This window comes from Myxocyprinus asiaticus, chromosome 33, assembly GCF_019703515.2.
Source record: "Myxocyprinus asiaticus isolate MX2 ecotype Aquarium Trade chromosome 33, UBuf_Myxa_2, whole genome shotgun sequence".
Taxonomy (NCBI): domain Eukaryota; kingdom Metazoa; phylum Chordata; class Actinopteri; order Cypriniformes; family Catostomidae; genus Myxocyprinus; species Myxocyprinus asiaticus.
In genome coordinates, this window is record NC_059376.1 from 7,580,081 (window position 1) to 7,604,931 (window position 24,851).

Genomic DNA, 24,851 nt, shown 5'->3' on the forward strand with positions numbered 1-24,851 from the left:
CTGAACGTGGAGAACGTGAAGATGTCATTTATTTGTATGTTATTATTTACACACACACACACACACACACACACACTGTTGTGGCGGCGGGGTGTGTGGTCGAGCGTTAGTATGTGAGATCGGGAGATGAGAACGGTAAGGATTGTCACCTGTTTATAATGAGTCTCACATGGACTGTTCACCCGTCTCCTGCTTTCTCCTTTTACGAACATCGTTACGCTGATGACGAAACCCGGGAGAAAAGGAAAAACCAGGAGCCGGGTGAACAGTTCACGTATCGTTAATTTACACTCAAATAAAAACAGCCTTCCAGCGGCAACTTAAAACCGCCACGCATAATCTAACGCGTCTTCAGATGCATCAACACGCACGCACAAAGGACTGTGTCAGTCTCTCTCTGGCGTCTGGCTTCCTTTTAAACTCTCCCTCACCCTCACTAGAACAAGAAACAGGTGTTAGACTCATTATAAATGGGTGACAATCCTTACCGTTCTCATCTCCCTATCTCGCTCTCCATTCACACACTAACGCTCGACCACACATCCCGCCGCTATAACAGTATATATACATAAATAAATGTGTTTCTTTAGAAGTACAGTCGAATGTGTCTCTGCACAGAGAATCACATTTAGCCTGAAAAGTAAAGGCAGGTCATGGTGTTTAAGCACTCCTGGAAGCACAGAAACAGAGAGCTCTTGCAGCTCCACTATTGTCCACGTGGTGGTGGTGTGTGTGTATGTGTGTGTGTGGGCATATTTAAGGTTTACAAGGACATTTTTTTAGGTTACAAACTGGTAATTACAAGGGTATTATGCTATAAATGTGGTTTATGAGGACATTTCTAGTGCCCCATAATTCAAATCGCTTAAAAAAACCATACTAAACAATGTTTTATTGAAAATGTAAAAATGCAGAACGTTTTTTGTGAGGGTTAGGTTTAGGGGTAGGGGTAGGGTTAGGGGATAGAATCTATAATTCTTACAATATAAAAATCATTATGTCTATGGAGAGTCCTCATAATGATAGCTGCACCAACATTCCCTTCACAAAACCCCAACAATGGCAGACAACAAGTCTAACAAATTATATGTACCTAAATACATGCTATAAGTCGTTTTTAATGCTACACTAATTGAATAAATACTTTTGAATCCATGAATTATATTACCTTAGTTTATTAATGAAATGTATAGTTATTTTAAAAGAATTAAGGCATTTTCTCTCAACATACTAATAATAGTACTTGGCTTTGTATTTACGACGCAGACACAATAACGCAGAACTATAATGCAAACACAAAGTCTCTAGCATAGGTTTCACGCTGAAGTATAATTCAGCCTTAAAGTGGTCATGGCATGTCTTTTTTATTAATATGTTAATTGAGGTTCACTTATACTATTAATATCAGTCGTATACTGTATTTGTAAAACAGGATCATATTCCACCCTTATTCTGACCCTCTGTCAGAAATGCTCGGTTTTGGTGTTGCTTCTCCTTTAAGACTTGACAGTAAACACCCACTGTTCTGATTGGCTCTCTCATTAGCCATCTCACTGCTCAACACTACTGGGCGGGGCTACGGAAATGATAAGGTAAAGTAGGCATTGATGTGTTGTTGTGGAGGTGGTCGGATGTAAGTGTCTTCCACAGTTTGACATCACAATGTGGAGGAAGTAGAGAACGAGTCCTTTTGGCAGCTTGCTATCAACAAATGCCCTTTTCGCAGTGAGGAGGAAATTCTGAGTTCTGAAACTTACAGGATGTTTTTATATTACACTGAACTCTTATATGTTAAAACATAGGGAAAATTTGATTCCTCATGTCATGACCCCTTTAAGCCTTGTTTATACTTTCGCCTTGCACTGCAGTGCATCCTGTGCACACAGCTCTCGACGGCCCAAGGTGTTTATGTGGTGTCATAGTTGTTCTCACTGTGCTGCACTTAGGTAAGACGTTCATGCATGCATGCCAGATTGAATATAGCACGAATTAACACTTAAATGTCAGTCTGTTTCTCACACAACACTATCTTACAGCTTCAGAAGAACTGAAATATAGCACACAAGTGATATGGACGACGTTTATGATGCTTTTATGTGCTTTTGGAGTCACAATCACAATCCTTTCATCAATCACAATACTCTCATCCCTCAATCTTGTGTTTTACAGATGAAAAAAGTCAGACTGGTTTTGAACGACAAGGGTAAATGGTAGAAATGTTTATTTTTGGGTGAACCACAATGGCATACATTCAGACAATGGTCAGCTATACAATTTAGGCAGTTATAAACCAAGAGGATGACATGTTTGAAGTTGCACAATTATTAATTACAATATTTGTTGGACAAAACAATGCTTGGATACTTTTGCTTGTTGGTATATTTTGTGTTTAATTGTTTTATTGTTTAAATTTAGCTGAAAAGCATATAATAGACAGTCTTAATGGGAGGTTCCATTGTGACAACTCACCCCATAGTGTGACAATATGCCCCGCTATATAAAAGGGGAATGTGTGTTCAATGTCTTTTTTTTTTTTTTTTTCAGGGCAATAACGGTGGAAATGTTCAATAGGTATTTTTCTTCCCAAAACTAAAAGCACCAAGTTGGCGTCACACTATAGCACACTCAAAACAACTAGATTTTGGCCGAGGGTGTCACACTTGCCAACTGTTTTGCTGAGATCTCACTCTCTTCAGTCTTAGGTATGACATACTTGCCGATTAAGAATGGTGGAGGGGTGGGGGGGGCTTGGGTATCTCAGCGAGTAAAGACGCTGACTACCACCCCTGGAGTTGCGAGTTCAAATCCAGGGCGTGCTGAGTGACTCCAGCCAGGTCTCCTAAGCAACCAAATTGGCCCGGTTGCTAGGGAGGGTAGAGTCACATGGGGTAACCTCCTCGTGGTCGCTATAATGTGGTTTTCGCTCTTGGTGGGGCGCGTGGTGAGTTCAAATATCAGGTTAAAACCAGAAGTAAGCGCATAATCATTGATGAGCGCGAGCTTGCTTGCTTCACAACTCGCTTTTGGCGCCCCTCACTGGACATTACATCTGGAAAATGGAGCTAACACATGCCCGTATGCCAAACAACACTTTGGCCTCTAGGAGCAGTGCTTTGCATTTCTGTAAGCACAGACCAATTAGCTAAAGTTTCCGATTTCACTGGGAGATCAGTCTGGACAAGGACAATTGGTCAGACGTTTAGTAATATTCCAGTAGTAGGGGCTTGTAAAATGTCCTGCCATCTTCTGTACTCAAAATTCTGTTGATTTAAGGTCAGTTTTACCCAACAACTGTTATACTGATGAATGGTTTCAAGTTCAATATTTATTTTAATCCATTGGGGGCACACACAAAAACAACTTTTGGACAACCTGAACATGAAACAATTATTTTAAATGGAACTTAAAGATAGAAAAAAAAAATAATATACAGTATATCTGAATTCGGAATTAATCAAAGATGAATCAGACCAATTCTTTAGTTTTGACTAAATCCCAAAAACACCAATGTTCATAGGTTATTGCAAGAGGAAATGAATCATCACAGCACATAGACCACATGGGTATACAGAACAAAGTGTGTATTTTAAGTTTATGGGTAAGCTTTTTTATATATTTGATATCCTTGTCAGTATTTAACTATAAGATGCAGCCAAATAACATCCTAGTTTGAATGTACAATTGAACCAAATGCAGCTTGTAGTTAAAGATCTGAGCTGGTAACCTCAAGTCTGTAGGTTCAAATACCACAAGGGATGATTCATCAACGATCACCATCTTTATTGTGATTCTTTTCTTTTAAAATTGATGTCACACTTAACAATAAAGCCTAATGACATACATGGATTAAATGCACAGAGACAAATTAATATCATTGGCAGGTTGTAATTTATAGAACTTGACAGTGGTGGTTTAAGACTGTTATTGTGACACATTGTCAAAGTGTAAACCAAAGTGTATGATTACAGTAGCATTAATGCCATTTGTAAAACCGCAGGTTATTGATTTACAGTAAAGACTGGAAATATACATTTTGTGTTACATTAGTTTTGTTGAGAGCTAACTTTTCAAAGTATTCAAAGAAATGTGTTTGATCCATCATAAATTACAAACAATAAGCACTACAATGAACATTTAGTATTTAGTATTAAAGACTCATTTCGTCTTGTAGACAAGCAATGAAGTTTACTTCAAATCTAAAAAACAATGGACATGTTTAAATATGTTTAGGATATGAGCTGCACAGTGGATTGTTCCATTAATGATTTTGCTTGTTTATAAGCTACAATAATAAAAAGGCTGGTTTGGATCCTTCATAATTTTGATATTTTATCAATATTTTAAAACTGAATCAATTGGTACCTGGGGCTAAGCACCCTCAAATACCTTTGTATTTTAGCAACTTGTACAAAAAACAGCAATTGATAATTAATTTATTGAATTAAATATACACAGCAAAAAGGAAAACATTCAGTATTTTATACATATTGCTATTTCCCCAGCAATCCTGAGAGGACATCCAGAAACAGAGCCATATTTAATGTTTCTCCACACAATTAGGCTTCATTCAGCATCATCATCCTGTAGAAATATTAAAGTTTTAAGTTTAAATATGCAGATTCAAGGTGGAAAATACTTTTGATGTTTCTCAGATTATGTCTTCATTGCACATACTTTGTGGACTTCTAAATGCCTCACTTGCTGTGATTTCAATGTTGACACCCACCTCTAAATCCCATTATGACTGAAATTAGTGTCTGATCAGAGCCAAAATGAAATGAAAATGTTGTGCTTACTCTTCCACTTTGTGGAAAATGAATTCTCAGTTGAGTTGCTTTTTCAAACTTAAGACCAGGGATTAAAAGCAAAATGTTTTTCATTTTGGTTCCTTCTGAGCAGAAACAGTATTTTTCGTTAAAGTTCCGGCATTCCGCGGGCCTCTTTTCAAATTGGTGACCGGTTAGAACGAAATAAAAGAATGGTTAAAAACGTTCTTTTTAAAATGACAGTACTCTGTGCTAAGGGGTGATATACCAGTTGCAGTATTTCCAGATCTTACAAGAGAAATACTTGTTTCAGAAAAACAAGCTCAAAATTAGGGACTTGCCTCACCCAAAATAAGTGATTACATTTTTTCCCATGTAGGGAAATTTTCAGGATAGAAATCACAACAAGCAAAGTACACAGTAGCCTATATTAGGTATCATCTATTCAGTAAATGTATTCTTAATATTATTAGCCTAAATCTCTCTCTGCACACAAACTACATGGGCACGTTTGGACATAACATCACTTTTTGCAGGCCGAAAGATTTTTTTTTATTTTAACATTGTTTTTTTATCTAGCCGTGTCATTCAGACTCAAAGCACATTCTCACGTTCTACTAAAAACATAGAAGCCTAATTTTTCTGGAAATTTACTGTGATAAACCCTTGGTTGTAGGTTTCATGAAAAACATTACCGCAACAAAATTAACCATTAACTGGTTACACCAGCATTTAAAAAAGAATGTTTTCACTCCGGAACAATTTTCGGTTTTCGTTCATTAAACCGTTTTAAGTCCCTGCTTAAGACAAATTAATAATTCCTCCTATTGATAGGCCAATAGAGTTGATGCGATGAGAAATAATTAAAATTATTTAAAAAAAAAAAAAAGTAAAATATTTCAAATGTGGTGTCTTCCATGGTCATCCATATTTCATTATTTATTGATTGCATACTTTAGAAATTAAGATTGATAGTAATCAAGATAAAAAAATAAAAAAAAAACTCCTCTCCAATCAACATCTCTAGAAACTACTCTATCTTTAGGGTGTATTACACAGTTTGGACACTTTGTAAGGCAACTCAGGCAAGGCACTCTTTCATCAATGATGAGTAAAGTCAACAAAATAAGTTTCAATGAATGCATACATATAGCCCCAAATTAAACAAACATGATTAATCTCAAGATTCATTTATTTCAAATCAACGTGAATGACTGTCACAATGAAAGAGGCATGTCTAACTCTTGATTTGTTAATTTAATCAAACTGAGGCAATACACAACAGAATTTGAACAAATGCAACAATGAAAAAACTTGTGCACACCAACATGAAAAACATTTTGAGACCCACGCGGCACACAATGCAAATTCATAGCAAAAAATTATGGACAAAAAGCTTGTGTAACTTGTAGGTATTCATAATTGTTGACATGGTTTAAATTTGACCCCTCTTTCTTCAAAGGCAGGGATATAACGGAGTATTCACATCAGAGCATCTTCAGCTGTATGTAAAATGTGAACTACACATCAGACATTGTGAAATGGAATTTGAGTGCTTAAACATTTAGAACGGTCATTGTTTGAGTCACATGTTTAGTAATATTCCAGTAGTAGGGCCTTGTATAATGTCCTGCCATCTTCTGTACTCGAAATTCAGTTAAGATCAGTTTCACCCCAATTATAACTTACAAAAATAAAATGATTTATTTTTAAGATCGTTAAGATGTTTGAACAATTAAGAACTGCCCCTTTCTAACTTTTATTAGATTCTAATTAGTTTAAATACAATATTACCACGGAACCCATTAGAGGACAGGGAGGTATTTTATTTTCTGAAATAGTTTTGCGTTCACTTGCCATACATTTAGTGTTCCTTCGTAATTATTTCGGGTTCGCTCGAAATAAATGAACCATGCTTTTACTAGTAACCATGACTGTAGTAATCATGGTTAATTTTGTGGTGACTATTTACCATGATTTTCCTACAGTAACTTCAGTTCAGCTATAGTATTTGTAGTAAAACCATACCATAACAACAAAATTTACCATGTTTTACAACAGTACCCATATGTAACCATGATACTCATGCTAAAACCATAGTAATAATACAGGAAAACCATGTATTTTTACTACATTTATAAATAAAACTGCCAAAAAACATGGCTAGTTTTACTATAGTAACATCATGGTTAATTTGTAGTACATGTACCATGGTTTTTGAAACCATGGTCCTTGCCAAAAAAAATGGTTGCATGGTTACTACAGGTTTACTATAGTGAGACCATGGTTATTTATTTCATTATAAGGGAATTTGTTTATGTGGAAAACAAGTTTTTAAAAATCATACTTGTTCCACAAATTAATAATCGTGTTACTATATTAAAACTCTAGTAACCATAATTACACATTTTTGGTAGAGTTTTGATTTTGGTTTTACGATGAACACAATTGTTAAAATATGGTTACTGTAGTAAAACCATAGTCAATTTTACGGTTACTATGGTTTTACTACAAATACTCTGTAATACTAATTTTCCTATTGGATTAATTAAGGTATTGCAAGGTATTAAATAGTTCAGAAAATAAATTTCCTCCCTGTCTTTTAAGGAGCTCAGAAAATATTGTAATGGTTTTTTTTTTTTTTTTTTTACATGAGCATAAAATGAAGCTTGTAAATTACTACCATGATGTATACAATTTTAAAAATATATTTCCATTTTCTTTCCAAACTACAGTGATGAGAATCAGATTTATTTAACATTAGAAATTAGCTTCATTTTCTTTATGCAAATAATAAACAAAATCATGTTCTTGACTTCTTCGAATTACTCAAACTTTATTTCTCAGTCTACCTACAGAATAACTTCCATCAAAAATTCACCAAAAATGCTCATCAGATAATTATCATTGCCTTCCTGAACTACTGACTCTCAATTTTCAGAGATGCATTTGGGCCAGGATTTTTAAAAGTAGCAACAACTTCACAATACCAACAAGATATTTCAAGTTCAAAATGTACATTTAGATGACACGTGAGACCCATTTTAATAAGAAGCAGAATGTAAACAAAAAAGAAAGCAGATTTCACAAAAAAAACCCTCAAACCAACATGGAAGAAGAAAGAATTGAAGGCACCAGTGAAAAGTTTACACACAAATTTCTGACCAAATAAAAATCAAATCCTTAGCTGAAAACATTCTACATATAAAACATGGGGAAAGTTATGAGATAAATTACATTCAGAAATCTGTCCTTCAAACTTAATTAGCAAATGGTTACTCTGCAAAGCAGAATAGCATTAAGTTTATAAAAAAAAAAAAAAAAATCTAGATTTTTTTATGACACCAATTGTGTCAAAATGAATTAGGAAAAAAAAAAAACAAAGATCACTGAATAGAGTCTTTAAAGCACTGGTGCTTTCAGTTTATCAAGAAGTTCATAGCAGAGAACACCCAAACTGAAGAATGCAGAGGACTTTAAACAACTATTTCCAGCATGCCCGGCCCTCCAATTACAGCAGATTAAAAGATGGGTTGCCCAAACCAATTATCATCACTCCAGAGTTTCCAGAGGTAAAGATATCTTGCAAGGCAGAATTTGAGATACATGAAATTAGAGCGAGAGGAAAAAGGGAGAGGAGATTCACACACACCACAGTAACCACCCAACAAAAATGTCTTGTCTTCATGTGGCCGTCTATACCTTACTCCTGAAGAGCGGCTTTGCTCCAGGCCCGCAGTACTCATTGTAGATGAGTTTGAAGAGGAAGAGGTGGAAGAGCGTGATGAGGGACGCCACACTGAACCAAAAGAGGAAGGGCAGCCCTGGATACTGTTTGGCCATGTGGTCTTCGTGAGCCAAAATGGCCTTGACATGCATGGTGTGCCTCAGGTCCTGTAGGTGAGTAAGATCGGTGGAGATGTACAGCAGGGGTGTAATGGGCTGGGTCACCATCACTGGAAACGTGTGACCTCGCAACTCCGAGGTCAGTTCCACAGGTTCATTCATGCAGCCGGCTTCACAGGCATACAGCTTCACTGGTTTCTCCTGAGGCTTGACAGACACATGAAGGAAGGGTTTGCCTTCAACATCCTGCAACACAGCCAAATTGATAAGGTCTTTATTGTAATGAATGCCCCTCAAAGAGTAGCTGTTGTGAAGAACGTCCGGGTCAGCCTGGAACTGGAGGTGGTTTTCAGTAAACTGCAGACCGCCAAAACTAAGGACCATGCCTTGCATCATTCCATGAGTGCCTGCTGCCACAAGCACCTTACAGCCTCTTTTCTGGAAAGTCAAGTTCCAGAGGTTGACGAGCTGCAGGATCTGAGCTACATTGGTGAGTCGCTCGGGCCACAGGTTCTCAGCATGCATGGTGGCGTGGCCGCTGAAGCAGTGGTCGGCATAATTCAGGCTGGACTCCAGCCGTTCATGCTCTTCTGCTGTCAGACTTTGATCTAACAGGGGCGCTGTGGAGGTGGAGAGAATGTAGTAAAGGGTGTTGTTGACTGTACGACTGGATGGAGTGTGGGCATCTGTAATCTTTCTGATCTCCACACCTGTAAAGCAACAAATGGTATACAAAGACATGAAATAAAGACTATGAAATATATTTATTTTATCAGGTTTTTAAAGTAAAAGAACACGTTTAGTTAACTAATACGTATATGTGTAAGGGTCAATGAGGTGATGCGATTTTTTGTCCTGATCTATTAAGTTATTAAAAATACATTAAAAATGCAAATCACAAACAATTACTGGATATACCTCTACTATGATGAACATGTTTTTAATTTACGAGTTCAAAGTCATTTTGATATTTTTTCCTAGGGGTTAAAGTTAAAAAAAAATTCTAAGTTGTGTATCCATCCGGAGACAGTATAAAATTTATAAAAGTCTCATTAACAGAATTATAGTTAGAATACTGACTATTCAATTGTACGGTTTACATAAAAACAAAACAAAACAAAAAAACACTGGAATGAAGTAACCTTGTAGCAATGGTGTCGCAGAAAATCTTGTGAGCGTGCATGAACCGTCAGATTTCCGAGCGATGGACACCAGCTGGGACAGTTATGCGTGGGGTTGAAGCGCGTTTTTTTTTTTTTCTGTTCTGTGGGTTATTAAGGATTTTATGGTTACATCAATGTTGGATAGTGGTTTATATAATTTAGCCTTGGGTACACAATTTTTCTTTGCATGTCAATATGTCACACTTTAATATAGGTAAAATGTTTCTCTCCACATGGAATGTTAATGGACTGGGGCACACTATAAAAAGAAGGAAGGTGGTATATTTTCTTAAGCATAAAAAATTTGATAGTGTTCCTTCAAGAAACGCACCTTTCTCCACAGGAAGCTGAAAAACTTGGCAGGGCATGAGTTTTGTAGTGCTGGTTCGAATAAGAGCAGGGGAGTCCACATTGATAAATAAGCATTTACAATTTAAATGTCTCAAACAGATCAAAGATAATTTAGGAAGCGTCATTATTGTTTTGGCTGAAATACAGGGGTAAAATCTTATTTTGGCTAATATTTATGCACCCAACGCTGATGATCAGAACTTCTTTATAGATCTCGAGGGAAAGTTAGAAGCAGCTGGGATCCTTCATGATATGGTTTTGGGTGGAGACTTCAATCTTTTAATGGATCCAGTCCTTGATCATAGCATTTGCGCATTAATCTCAACTCAACTTTATATAGCATTTAAAACAACACAGCTAACCAAAGTGCTTCACAGTAATACAATTTAAAACATAACATTTCAAAATTACCACATACACAAACATCAGAAGTCTAAAATACAAACACTCCAAAACTGTGTCTTACATTTCATTTGTCAGATTCAAAGGACAGTGTAAACAGATGAGATTTCAGATGTGACTTAAGTCTTCAATGATCACACTGGGCCATGTCATGAACCGTTTATCCAGAAAAGTGAAACTTCTGGCAAAAAACATGTCATAATAAAAGCACGATTCAAAATAAAAGCTAGATGCTTGAAATTGAAGAAATTTTATAAAAAATTGAATAAAAATATATTACAACTGTATAGTAAAATGTAATATTCTCTGTAATAATAATAACAATAATTAATCAATTTATCACAAGCAAGACAGCTATTGAATAAAAGTTTGGCAAAAAAAAAAAAAAAAAAAAAATGCAATGATGTTAAAAATATCTATTTTCACTTATTAAAAGTTTTAAGAATGAATTGAATAGACACCATTTTGATGATTAAATTAAAATACATTTTAAAACAAATTCTGGAAAATAATAATTATTAAAATATTTATAAAAGTATTAAAAATAATTAAACGTGTTCAATAGCACATGATCATATTAGCATATTTTTGCTGTAATATTGAAATTGGTATCGAGAACCGTGAAATTTCACTGGTATCGGTATCGACTACTGAAATTTTGTTACCGTGACAACACTAATTCCATCTGCCACCGACTGCTCAATTGGTAACATTTTAGTTTCAGATCATGCTTTGGTGTGTTTAGAGATGTTGCCACATTTAGAAAAAAGAAAATCATATAGATGGGCGCTTTAATAGAGTGGTGGCCAAAAATATTGGCAACCTTGGTAAATATGAGAAAAGGCTGTGAAAAATATATCCTTATTGTTTATCCTTTTGGTCTTTCATTCAAAATATTCACAAAAATCTATCCTCAAATAGATATCAAACAATTCCAAAAACAACACAAGTTTTATCAAAAAACAAATATTTTTGTCAAAAATATGTGTGGCACAATTATTGGCACCCTTTTATTCAATAGTTTGTGCAACCTCCCTTTGCCAAGATAACAGCTCTGAGTCTTCTCCTATAATGCCTAATGAGGTTGGAGAACACATGGCAAGTGGTCTGAGACCATTCCTCCATACAGAATCTCTCCAGATCATTCAAATTCAGAGGTCCATGCTGGTGGACTCTCCTCTTCAGTTCACCACAAAGGTTTTCTATGGGGTTCAGGTCAGGGGACTGGGATGGCCATGGCAGAACCTTGATTTTGTGGTCAGTGAACTATTTTTGTGTTGATTTTGATATCCAACCACAGCCCATTTTAAGCTTTCTGGTAGAGGCAATCAGGTTTTAATTTTTTATCTGTTGGTATTTCATAGAGTCCATAATGCCATGTATCTGAACAAGATGTCCAGGACCTCTGGCATAAAAACAGCCCCACAACATTAAAGATCCACCACCATATTTAAGAGGTACTTTTCCATATCGCTACCTCTCTGTGCGCCAAACTCATCTCTGTTGTTTACTGCCAAAAATCTCTATTTTATGAGTGGTGATGGCGTAGTGGGCTAAAGCACATAACTTGTAATCAGATTGCTGGTTCGATCCCCACAGCCACCACCATTGTGTCCTTGAGCAAGGCACTTAACTCCAGGTTGCTCCCGGGGAACTGTCCCTGTAATAAGTGCACTGTAAGTCACTTTGGATAAAAGCGTCTGCCAAATGCATAAATGTAAATGTACATTTTTGTTTCGTCTGACCATAGAACCCAGTCCCATTTGAAGTTCCATTAGCGTCTGGTAAATTTAAGATGCTTGAATTTGTTGTTGGATGAGAGCAGAGTTTTTTTTTCTTGAACCCTCTCAAACAACTTCCTTCATGGAAGTAGGTGATGTCTGCTTGTAGATTTGGAGACTTTCTGACCCCAAGACCCAACTAATTCCTGCAATTCTCCAGCTGTGATCCTTGGAGAATTTTTGGCCACTCGAACCATCCTCCTCATTGTGTGTGGAGACAATATAGAGACACATCCTCTTTCAGGCCGATTTGTAACATCTCCAGTTGATTGGAACTTGTTAATTATTGCCCTGATGTTGGAAATGGGCATTTTCAATGCTTTAGCTATTTTCTTATAGCCACTTCCCATTTTGTGAAGCTCAACAACCTTTTGCTGCACATCATAACTTTATTCTTTGGTCTTACCCATTGTGATGGATGACTAAGAAAATTTGGCCTGTGTGTTACCTCATATTTATACCCATGTGAAACAGGAAGTCATGGCTGAACAATTTCATGTTCCTTGTCACCCAGGTGTACTAAAAAATGTAAAATATGAATGGGAATATACTTAAGATATATTTTACTCATAAGAATGTCTAGGGGTGCCAATAATTGTGACAAAGGTGTTTTGGAGAAAAATATTTAGTTATGAGATTTTTTTCCCACCTTTCAATTAGTTTACTTCAATTAAAGTTTTTATTATTGTGAATATTTTGAATGAAAGATCAAAAGGATCAACAATAAAGACATATTTTTCACAGCCTTCTTTGCTCATATTTACCAAGGGTGCAAATATTTTTGGCCACAAATGAACATCCCTACTATGGGACCCAGCATTTCAACAAATTTTAAAGACAGAAGTCAATGTTTATGTATAAACTAGGGCTGTCGATTTAATGCGTTAATTTAGTGCAATTAATTATATAAAAAATTACACGTTAAGTAATCATGTCCCCGGACCAGGGCCGTTTCAGACCATTCTGGCGCCCTAGGTGAGATCCGTATTGGCGCCCCTGTTCTGGGGGGGTGAGGGGGTGAGGGGGTGTTTGGGGAGCTTGGCAGCGGCCTCCACTTTTGCACCCTGCCAGCAGGTGTGCCCTAGGCGACCGCCTAGTTCGCCTATGCCTAGAAACGGCCCTGCCCCGGACCATGATAAGGAATATTCCTACCATGGGAGCAATTCAAGCTTGAAGTACCACATGTTTTCTCCAGGGGGCAGTAAGAGAACTTCAGCTGTTTGGGTAACACGGTTATACAGAGAACAAACCACACACCGACAGCAGACAAAACAAGATGAGAACATGTTCTTGCATTCAAACACAGCTTGATGGAGCGCAAATACAAATGCAGGGATCTCAAGACCTGTTTTTCTAAGCTTCAAACTATGCTTAACTTGACACAGCAACCTAAAAATGGTATGTTTATGATGCGACGCAAACGAGACGCTCCAAAAGCGTCTGATGCAGGTGTGCATTTACGTGTCCTTAGAAAAGCCCTCATAATAAATAAATCTCGGACTGACGAATTCAGTTGCAAAATGGTGTGTGTGAACTGTCGGCCAATGATAGGCAGATGACATAAGTTCAATAATATGGAAATAAACAAAATATTCCATACTAAAGCCACTTTTTGAATTTTCTTTTTGGTAACACTTTACAATAAGTTTCTATTCGTTAATATTAGTTAATGCATTAGGTATCCTGAACAAACAGTTAACAATATATTGTTTACAGCATTTATTAATCTTTGTTAATATTAGTTAAAAATACAATTGTTTATTGTTATTTCATGTTAGTTCATAATGCATTTACTAATGTTAAACACAACTTTTGATTTGAGAAATGTATTAGTACATGCTGAAATTAACATTAAGATTAATAAAAGCTGTAAAAGTATTGCACATTATTAGTTCATGTTAACTAATATTATTAATGTTAACAAATGGAACCTTATAGTAAAGTGTCCCCGTCTTTTTTAATGCTTTACTCGTGTCAAAATGATGTAATGCATTTTATCTATATTATTTTTTTATAATAATATATTTTATTAATAATTATTTAAATATAACTATTTATAATTATTTAATCATTATTTATTGAATTTATTTTATTTGAGTGGCTTTCTAAGCAAATATTTATACACTATATTGCCAAAAGTATTCGCTCACCCATCCAAATAATTGAATTCAGGTGTTCCAATCACTTCCATGGCCACAGGTGTATAAAATGAAGCACCTAGGCATGCAGACTGCTTCTACAAACATTTGTGAAAGAATGGGCCGCTCTCAGGAGCTCAGTGAATTCCAGCGTGGTACTGTGATAGGATGCCACCTGTGCAACAAGTCCAGTCGTGAAATTTCCTCGCTACTAAATATTCCACAGTCAACTGTCAGTGGTATTATAACAAACTGGAAGCGATTGGGAATGACAGCAACTCAGCCACGAAGTGGTAGGCCACGTAAAATGACAGAGCGGGGTCAGCGGATGCTGAGGCGCATAGTGTGCAGAGGTCGCCAACTTTCTGCAGAGTCAATCGCTACAGACCTCCAAAGTTCATGTGGCCTTCAGATTAGCTCAAGAACAGTGCGTAGAGAGCTTTATGGAATGGGTTTCCATGGCTGAGCAGCTGCATCCAAGCCATACATCACCAAGTGCAATGCAAAGCGTCGGATGCAGTGGTGTAAAGCACGCCGCCACTGGACTCTAGAGCAGTGGAGACGCGTTCTCTGGAGTGACGAATCACGCTTCTCCATTTGGCAATCTGATGGATGAGTCTGGGTTTGGCGGTTGCCAGGAGAACGGTACTTGTCTGACTGCATTGTGCCAACTGTGAAGTTTGGTGGAGGGGGGATTATGGTGTGGGGTTGTTTTTCAGGAGCTGGGCTTGGCCCCTTAGTTCCAGTGAAAGGAACTCTGAATGCTTCAGCATACCAAGAGATTTTGGACAATTCCATGCTCCCAACTTTGTGGGAACAGTTTGGGGATGGCCCCTTCCTGTTCCAACATGACTGCGCACCAGTGCACAAAGCAAGGTCCATAAAGACATGGATGAGCAAGTTTGGTGTTGAAGAACTTGACTGGCCTGCACAGAGTCCTGACCTCAACCCGATAGAGCACCTTTGGGATGAATTAGAGCGAAGACTGCGAGCCAGGCCTTCTCGTCCAACATCAGTGTCTGACCTCACAAATGCGCTTCTGGAAGAATGGTCAAAAATTCCCATAAACACACTCCTAAACCTTGTGGAAAGCCTTCCCAGAAGAGTTGAAGCTATTATAGCTGCAAAGGGTGGGCCGATGTCATATTAAACCCTATGGATTAGGAATGGGATGTCACTTAAGTTCATATGCGTCTAAAGACAGATGAGCGAATACTTTTGGCAATATAGTGTATATGCAATCAATTGCGATTAATTAATCGGCATACCATGTAATTAGTTTGATTACAAATTTTAATTGATTGACAGCCCTAGTAGAAACCAAATGGTCCTCAGTGTCCTCTGTGGGCGTGGCATGAAAAAACCTTTAACAAACAAGCAAGCTTTAAATTTTTTTATCTTAAACCCTCCAGTTTTCTTGCCCCATAGACTTCCATTGTAAGTGCAGTACTTTTTTTTTTATTTTATTTTTTATAAGACTGTTGTCTGTGGTAAATAACAGCATGCCACATTTTAAGTCCAGTTTAAAGAGCGCTAAACGCGGCGCTGTGCTTTAAGTCATAAGCGCAAAGTCAGTGAGCATGGCCATGAAGTTTTGGTAGTTTCATGCAAGCAAGCGCTAAGTCTAGGCGTAAGTGGATTTGGCGAAATTTCACGCGCAAGGCGTTAATTGGATGTACGTTCCGTTAAATTGTAGAGAATGTAAGTATTATTTCATAATTTTCATCTGCTGACATACAAATCATGGCTAGAATGAACAGTGATTGTATCAGCACGCACCTCACTTCTACCGGTTGATTTTCAATTCATTTATTGAAACACACAAAAAAAAAATATTTCTAACCAACAGTATTTCTTTTTTCAGATTAACATTTTTATTATTCATTCTGGGTATTACACAATACAAAACACAATATATAAACACAGAATCAAACATTATCCCCCTTCAACCCCCATTAACACCACATCCCCCTTCCAGTCACCAACCCCACCCCAACCACCCAACATACATCACAGTGGTCAAGGCCCAAGCCATACATATATAAACACACACAAATATATTTTTTAGAAAACAAAAATACAGAAATCAACAAATAAAGAGAGAAAAGGAGCATTTCACAAAGGATCCAATTCACAATTTCAACCACAATCATGTTTTTCTCCATGTGATCCTCACCAAGAGCCCTCCAGAAAAGCCAAGTAATTGTTCCATTTCTCACCAATCTGCCAAGCTGTTTATTTGACATCTTTTCAATGCTGCCACCCTCCCCAATTTGGTGAACCATTCTTGAAATGGAGTGCCTTCTGACTTCCAACCTCTAAGAGTGATCTGTCTGCCAATCATTACACACGTTTGGACCCAGCTTCTGTATATTTGTCACCTACTTTAATAACCGCCCATCCCCCAATATATATAGTCTAGGGCAGGCAGAATCATGGGAGGCGCTTAAGGCAGTTCTTAGGGGGCGGATCATACAATATGCCTCATTCATTAAAAAGATCAAAGCACAGGAATTCATCGAATTGGAAAAGAGCATTAAAAATGCTGAAACAGAGCTGAAGCGCCAAATGTCATCCAATGGTCTTAGAGAGTTGATTCGGCTAAAAAATAGATACAATACTATTTTGTCACAGAAGGTAGAGTTTTGGTTATTCAGGGCAAGACAGACATACTTTGAGTCGGAGGACAAAGCAGGGATACTTCTTGCCAGATACATAAAACAGAAGGTTTTTTCCCCACCATTCCTTCAGTGAAGTCTTCTGGAGGCAATATATTTACCTCAGCCACAGATATTAATAAGGCCTTCAAAAAATTATATTTCGATCTTTATAGCTCCACGTCTATGTCTACCGATAAGGATATTAGCAACTTTGTAGAGCCATTAGAACTTCCTAAATTGACTAGTAATCAAAAAGACTTTTTTTTCCTTCTTGACTCAGATATTACTTTGGAGGAGCTTGTTGAGGTAATTAAAGCCTTGCCAACAGGTAAGGCACTGGGGCAAAATTGTTTTGCTGCATAATTTTTTAGATCTTATGTCACAGAACTGGCTCCACTTACGTTAGAAGTTTACATAGAGTCATTAAAGAAAGGTGAACTACCGCCACCCATGACACAAGCCCTGATCAGTGTCATTCTTAAAAAAGATAAAGATCCAAATGAATGAAAAAGTTATCATCCAATTTCCCCAATCCAGTTAGATGTAAAAATAGTGTCTAAAATTCTGGCTAATCGATTAAGCAGAGTAATTACATCTATTATACATATAGATCAAGTGGGGTTATTCATGGTTGTAGTTCTTTTGATAATATTAGACATTTTATAAATATTATAGTCAGTAGCGAATGATCAGACCCCGATCGCTGCCATGTCACTTGACGCTGAGAAGGCATATGATAGGGTGGAATCTTTTTAAGATTTTGGAAATGTATGGGTTTGGGAACACTTTTATTGGGTGGATTAAGTTACTTTTTAAACAACCGTTAGCGGCAATGCAAACTAATGGATTAATTTCAGATTTTTTTTTTTCTTTTGCTAGGGGAAACCGGCAAGGCTGTCCCCTCTCCCCTTTATTGTTTTGGCCCTGGAACCATTAGCAGCAGCAATAAGAAAAGAGGATGAATTTCCTGGAGGTGTGATGCATAAACTTCTACTCTACACAGATTATATATTATTATTTGTCTCCGACCCTAGTAGATCTATGCCTAGCCTCCATAAAATTAGTTCACTAAATTTTCAGGATACAGGGTGAATTGGTCTGTCAGCATAATGCCCTGACACGGCTTTCCAACCTGGCACCTTTCAATGGCCCAAGCAAGGCATTAGCATTTAGGCATTTTATTTCCAGCAAATTTAAGAGATTTAGTTAGAGCTAATTTTGACCCATTAATGAAAAATTTCTCGTGTGATGTTGATATGTGGACGTCACTACATTTGTCTATGGCAGGGAAGGTCAGCGCTATAAAAATGAATTGTATCCCCAAATTCAATTATCTACAACTGTCTCTCCTTCTAGAAGTTCCTCTTTCTTATTTTAATCACTTTGATAGAATATCTAAGTCTTTAATTTGAAATGGTAAATGACCTCGGTTGCATTTCAGTAAGTTATATTGGAGAGCCCCTCCTTGGTATAACATTGAACAAGCAGTCCTTGCCCCAATCTCACCCTTGCAAAGTCTTTTCTATTAAATTGCCTAAAGAAGTAAAAATGCATCCTATTATTTCAAACTTACATTCAGTATGGACAAAGGTTTCCCATATGTTAAATTTTGATACTTACCTAAATGTCTCCTCAAGTATATGGATGAACCCCAACTTATGTTTCAACAAGTCTCCCTTTTGCTGGAAAAAAATGGATTGAGAGGGGTGTTGCTACACTTGGTGACCTTTATGAAAATGGAGCCGTGAGATCGTTTGAAAATATAATACAGCAATTTGGGATTTCTAGATCTCAATTTTTCAGGTATATACAGTTGTGCCATTTACTTTGTATTATTTTTGGTGGTAGTACACAACCCCCTGCAGACACTCTCTGTATGGTGCTCACAGCCTTTGGAAAGGGTCATGAAGCATCAGTGTATTATTCATTGTTGATTCAGAGTCTTGGTGATGGAGCCTTAACAGCTCTTAAGAGGTTGTGGGAAAGATATTTGAACTTGGTATTGAAGGATGGGGAGTTTAAGATTTTGCATAGTTTCTACTGGACTCCCTCTAGACTGTTTAGGCTTGGTTTAAAAGACAAACCTACCTGCTGGTGATGTCAGCTGGAGGATGGAGACATAGCTCATTCTCTGTGGTTCTGCGCTAAGATTCAAGAATTTTGGGTAAGAGTCCACAATTTTATCTGTAAGGCTCCAGATACTCAAATTTTATTCTGCCTGCCCTAGACTATATATATTGGGGGATGGGCGGTTATTAAAGTAGGTGACAAATATACAGAAGCTGGGTCCAAACGTGTGTAATGATTGGCAGACAGATCATTCTTAGAGGTTGGAAGTCAGAAGGCACTCCATTTCAAGAATGGTTCACCAAATTGGGGAGGGTGGCAGCATTGAAAAGATGTCAAATAAACAGCTTGGCAGACTGGTGAGAAATGGAACAATTACTTGGCCTTTCTGGAGGGCTCTTGGTGAGGATCACATGGAGAAAAACATGATTGTGGTTGAAATTGTGAATTGGATCCTTTGTGAAATGCTTCTTTTCTCTCTTTATTTGTTGATTTCTGTATTTTTGTTTTCTAAAAAATATATTTGTGTGTGTTTATATATGTATGGCTTGGGCCTTGACCACTGTGATGTATGTTGGGTGGTTGGGGTGGGGTTGGTGACTGGAAGGGGGATGTGGTGTTAATGGGGGTTGAAGGGGGATAATGTTTGATTCTGTGTTTATATATTGTGTTTTGTATTGTGTAATACCCAGAATGAATAATAAAAATGTTAATCTGAAAAAAGAAATACTGTTGGTTAGAAATATTTTTTTTTTGTGTGTTTCAATAAATGAATTGAAAATCAACCGGTAGAAGTGAGGTGCGTGCTGATACAATCACTGTTCATTCTAGCCATGATTTGTATGTCAGCAGATGAAAATTATGAAATAATACTTACATTCTCTACAATTTAACGGAACGTACATCCAATTAACGCCTTGCGCGTGAAATTTCGCCAAATCCACTTACGCCTAGACTTAGCGCTTGCTTGCATGAAACTACCAAAACTTCATGGCCATGCTCACTGACTTTGCGCTTATGACTTAAAGCACAGCGCCGCGTTTAGCGCTCTTTAAACTGGACCTAAAATGTGGCATGCTGTTATTTACCACAGACAACAGTCTTATAAAAAATAAAATAAAAAAGTACTGCACTTACAATGGAAGTCTATGGGGCAAGAAAACTGGAGGGTTTAAGATAAAAAAATTTAAAGCTTGCTTGTTTGTTAAAGGTGTTTCCAGGTTTAATACAAAAATTAAGCTTTATCAACAGCATTTATGTCATAATGTTGATAATTTCTACTCATCCACTCTTTTTATTTAATGATTTTATTTGAGGGGCTTTCTAAGAAATAAAAAGGAACTTACAATGGAAGTGAATGGGGTCAGTCCATAAACATAAAAATAAAATTTTAAAAGTATAGCCATAAGACATAAACATTGTCCATGTTAACATGATTTTATTGCAATAAAATTGCTAACCAACCCTATCTGTGTAAGGTTATATCCTATATTATAACTATGTTGTCATGATGACACAACGTCGATAAAACTCTGGTAAACACTGTAATGCTTGTACATCCCTGATTTTGTCACACCAAAATCATGTAAACATCTATAATGTTTCTGTCTTGTGGTTATGCTTTTGAAACAGTGTTTATTTTAACGTTTATGGAATGGCCCCATTCACTTCCATTGCAAGCGCTTAAGTGTAACTGTAATGGTAGAGTTTTTAAATAAACAAGAAGAGAGTTTGTGTGGTAATCAACATTATGCCAAAAATGCTGTTGATTGAGCTTAACATTTGAACCTGGAACATTCCTTTAAAGTACTTATATTGATTATTCAGTAAAAAAGTTTATTAATGATCTGTAAAGTTGTCTAAATCATCTTTTTTAGTTGGGACTACTTTTCTAAGTGGAGGAACTTCTGGTTAAGCATTCCTGATGTTATTCCTTTGGGTGGAGTTTGCTTGCTGATATTCTCGAGTTTAAAGATTGGATATAACTTTGCACAGATAAGGTTAGTTAACAATTCTATCACACCCGTCTCCTGCTAATACGGAACGTATGATGTTTATGTTTTGGCTATACTTTTTGAAAGAGAGTAATAAATTTATGTTTTTAATGTTTTTTGTAATTAACACCATCTAATACACTTCAGTTGTATTTAACCCTGAATATTCCTTTAAAGGTGCACTCAATCATTTTTTCCCCATAAAAAAAGTTTTACTCCTAAAGAAATGAATTGTAATTTTGTATAAACATATGTATAAAATCATGACCATGATCATGGGGGCTGCCATTTTAGAATCACATGACCAGCTGAATACTACTCGCTTAATCTCAGTAACCGCATTGTTATTGGACTCTTTCACTTTTGAAATAAATTATTCATGGCTGACTGTGAATACTGAATTTGTACAATGGAATCTGACTGTAATGGAAAACTACTGATTTGGAATGATGCTGCATCTACACCAAGTCTAAGATGACACCAGCAAAAAAGTTACTGAGGGCACCTTTAAGAATAAAATGATTCAGGTTTTCATTAAGCTACATTCATTTACTATGAGTTGCACCCAATCAGCTTACCCTCCCTACTTAGGGAGAACTCATATTTTCACTTAATGGATTTAAAATAGCCTATCAACAAGTAGCAAGTGATATATTGATAATATTCATGTCAGAGTTTGCTCAATTAACTTGCCAGATGTGAAGAGATCCACCCATGCTTGCTGGTGCTCTTGCACTAATTCCTCCACATTTGCTCGGAGGACATCCACCATCTCTCTCTTGACTCCTTCTCTGAGCTTGCCCAGGGTCTCATCCAGTTTCGCTCCCTCAGTTGGCTCTGAAGTGTGAATCACACTCAACAAATTTTCTGAGTAGTCCGACTTGGCAGGAACCTGGATCTTGCTGCTTAGTTTCTTGGTAGCCACCACCACAAACACAATGTCTTTCTTCTCTGTGAGCACCTTACCTGAGGAGAGCACAAATTCTTTGTCTTCCACCTTCTCCACTGTGCTCCTAAACGAAGGCGACTCCACAGACACGTCAACTGAAACCCCGCGGTCTGTAGGATTTGATATGTGAATCCTCTGAAGATAAACATTGGGTCGGCTGCGATGAGCGACGAATTCCTCTCGCACAATGACACAATCGCGAGGTGACTTAAAATTACCTGTCAGAACACAGCGGGATGACAGCACAGAGCCTTTTCTGTGCCACAGCATCATAGCCCGTGCCTCCAAGCGTGTTCCTGGCATCTGCAACTGCACTATTGGAGAATATTCTGTTTGGTGAACCGGTGCAAACCCAGGCTGTGAAGATGAAGCTACCCAGAGTTTATTAGAGTCCACGTCAACCAGAAAATGTCCATTACCTACCACAAACGGTACTGATTGTTTTGTCTGTGGGGTAGAAAGCACTCCCTCCCCTCGGTCAACCAGCGACTCCCACCTGTGAATATCAGTCTGCAAACACACACCTGCAGCCCCGCCAGACTCCGTGGAGATGCTTAGAAACTTCAGAAGCCCATCTGAGCTCGAATACCAGTAGAAAATAAGGAAGAGAAGTAATCCAACCAAAACACGCCGGGCCCAGCTGCTGGAGAGCAATCCAGGAAGGCCCTTTAATCTCTGCTGAAGCCACATATTCTGTCTTCGGCTCAAGACGTCCTTTGATGGATTGCACATGAACTGCTGCTGTAGTCCTCAGTGCGGGTGATCTCTATATGGGTCATCAGCAACTTCCTGATAGCAGTAAAAGCTGGGAGTGGCAAACAGCTCTGACAGGCATAGTAGTATTAACTTAGCAAGCTTAACTTTAAAAACCACAAACACAGGAGCAAAAGACTGTTAAGAGTGGCAAATGTTCAAGTTATTTCCTCTTCTATCACACAGAATACTTTCTGACACAAGCAGCACACATATTGTTTCGAGGGTCTTCAGTCTTTGAGTTTATCCGTTAAAAAAAGTGCATCAATGAAATCTAAAATAATCCACTTTTATGTATAATGAGTTTGTGTGTTATTTATGTGCAGTATTTGCAATGTTGTCATGCTAGTCAGCTGACTAGCCAACACATTTCTGCTCACCCAGCTCGCGCTTACTCGTCAAGATTTAATTTGTCACGTCGGAGCAACTTCTGCGTCGCCTATTCGTGTCTGCGTGCTGGAGCAGGTTTTGTCGGTGTTTATTTATCTTATTTTATTTCCAGTGCATATTTATCACCTTTCATCCAGCTGACATCTCTGCTGTTTGGAGAAAAAACGAAGCTGCCATAAAAACACCGGAAGTGTCGTAGTCCAAGACCTATAGAAGGGACCCGCCGTGTTGGGAAAATCTCGCGAGTGTAACATTTGTTGTTACTAAAGTTAAGCTTTTGTTACGGTTTAGGGGTAGAGTTAAGGTTAATATTAGGGTTAAATTTAGGGGGGAAAGGCAGGTGTGGGGTGTCTGTCAGACTCCAAAAAAAACACAAAAAAAAACGCGTTGAACACCGTGAAGTCGCATGCGATTCTCGCGAGACGGTTCCCTTCTAGACACGATCCTGGACGTGCTCTTCATTTCGCTGTTCCACGATCAGTTACTAACAGGCTGTTTGAAGTCATTGAAACGCAACAGTGGAAAGCGACACAGATTCTGGATCGGTGTGTGAGACTAACTGACAGCAAAACAGTTTTACGGCATTAGTGGTGGTAACTGCTGCTTGTCACGTTTGAATAATAACGCTTACAATAGGCCTACTTATGTATTTTAATAAAGTTACTCTGAAGTTAATATGCTGGTAAATTGATTTTTTGTGGAAATCTGCTACATGGGATACTTAATTATTATTCATTCAATAATTCATTCATTAAAATATTCATTTTTGTTGTTTTTATTCCTCCACTATTTCTGATAATCCTTACATTTTACACACATTTTGTATGAATTAATAAATTCTTACAGAATGTTTGTTAGTTTTTAAAAATATTCATATAGTCAGAGATTATTTAGCAGAGATGGGCCACTTCTATTAAAATGAATGTGAGAAATTGGAACGCTCAACCAAAGAGCTCTGAGCACCCAACGGTCAACAGATGTAGAACGGAAGTCTCGCCTTACAGTTAAAAGAGCCAATCACCTTTTAGATACAGACATCACCTGTCAATCAACTCTAGAACGCGCATTAGCTAGACAAGCCGGGAAAATTGCGTTTTTTTTTTAGCGTAATATGAGGTAACGATTCACAATTTATGATACCAGTATTGTCAGATTTTATTGCTGATTTGAAATGTGTCCTTTGATCGTAATCTTGACCAACAGTTTTTGAGATTTCGGTCTTTCTCCATTCAAGTAGATAGGAGCTGCACTGGCATGACTGGAAATAGCCTCCCGAGAAACATGGCCGACAGTGGAGTGACTTGCTAGAAAGACTTTGATATGGTCCAGTTTCTTCTTAATACTAACTTTATTTATGAAAGATGGGACTAATTAAATTGATTCCACGCAGTCAAAATTGTGATTTAAAACCAGCCTCGCCTTTTGTAAACAATCTTCTTTGGAGTTGGTCAACAATGTAATTCTGTAAGGTTTATGTCAAAGGTTAAATTCAAATTACGTTTTTGTAAAATGCTTTATTTAAATTGGAATGTAGCTTACGAACATTTATATTTATTTCATGGAAATTAAACATTTCATAAATGCTTTCTGA

At 37.4% G+C, this 24,851-nt stretch overlaps 1 protein-coding gene across 1 annotated transcript; it reads right to left on the reverse strand.

Moving 5' to 3' along the window:
• Nucleotides 1–2,216: 2,216 nt before the first annotated feature.
• On the reverse strand, nt 2,217–23,457 carry LOC127424734 (uncharacterized protein KIAA2013 homolog). The gene is made up of 3 exons (XM_051670159.1): nt 21,862–23,457; nt 8,469–9,322; nt 2,217–4,581 (listed from the first exon to the last, which is right to left on the reverse strand). Exons 1-3 carry the CDS (start codon nt 22,847–22,849, stop codon nt 4,564–4,566), a joined length of 1,860 nt encoding a protein of 619 aa, XP_051526119.1. The 5' UTR covers nt 22,850–23,457; the 3' UTR covers nt 2,217–4,563.
• Nucleotides 23,458–24,851: the final 1,394 nt, after the last annotated feature.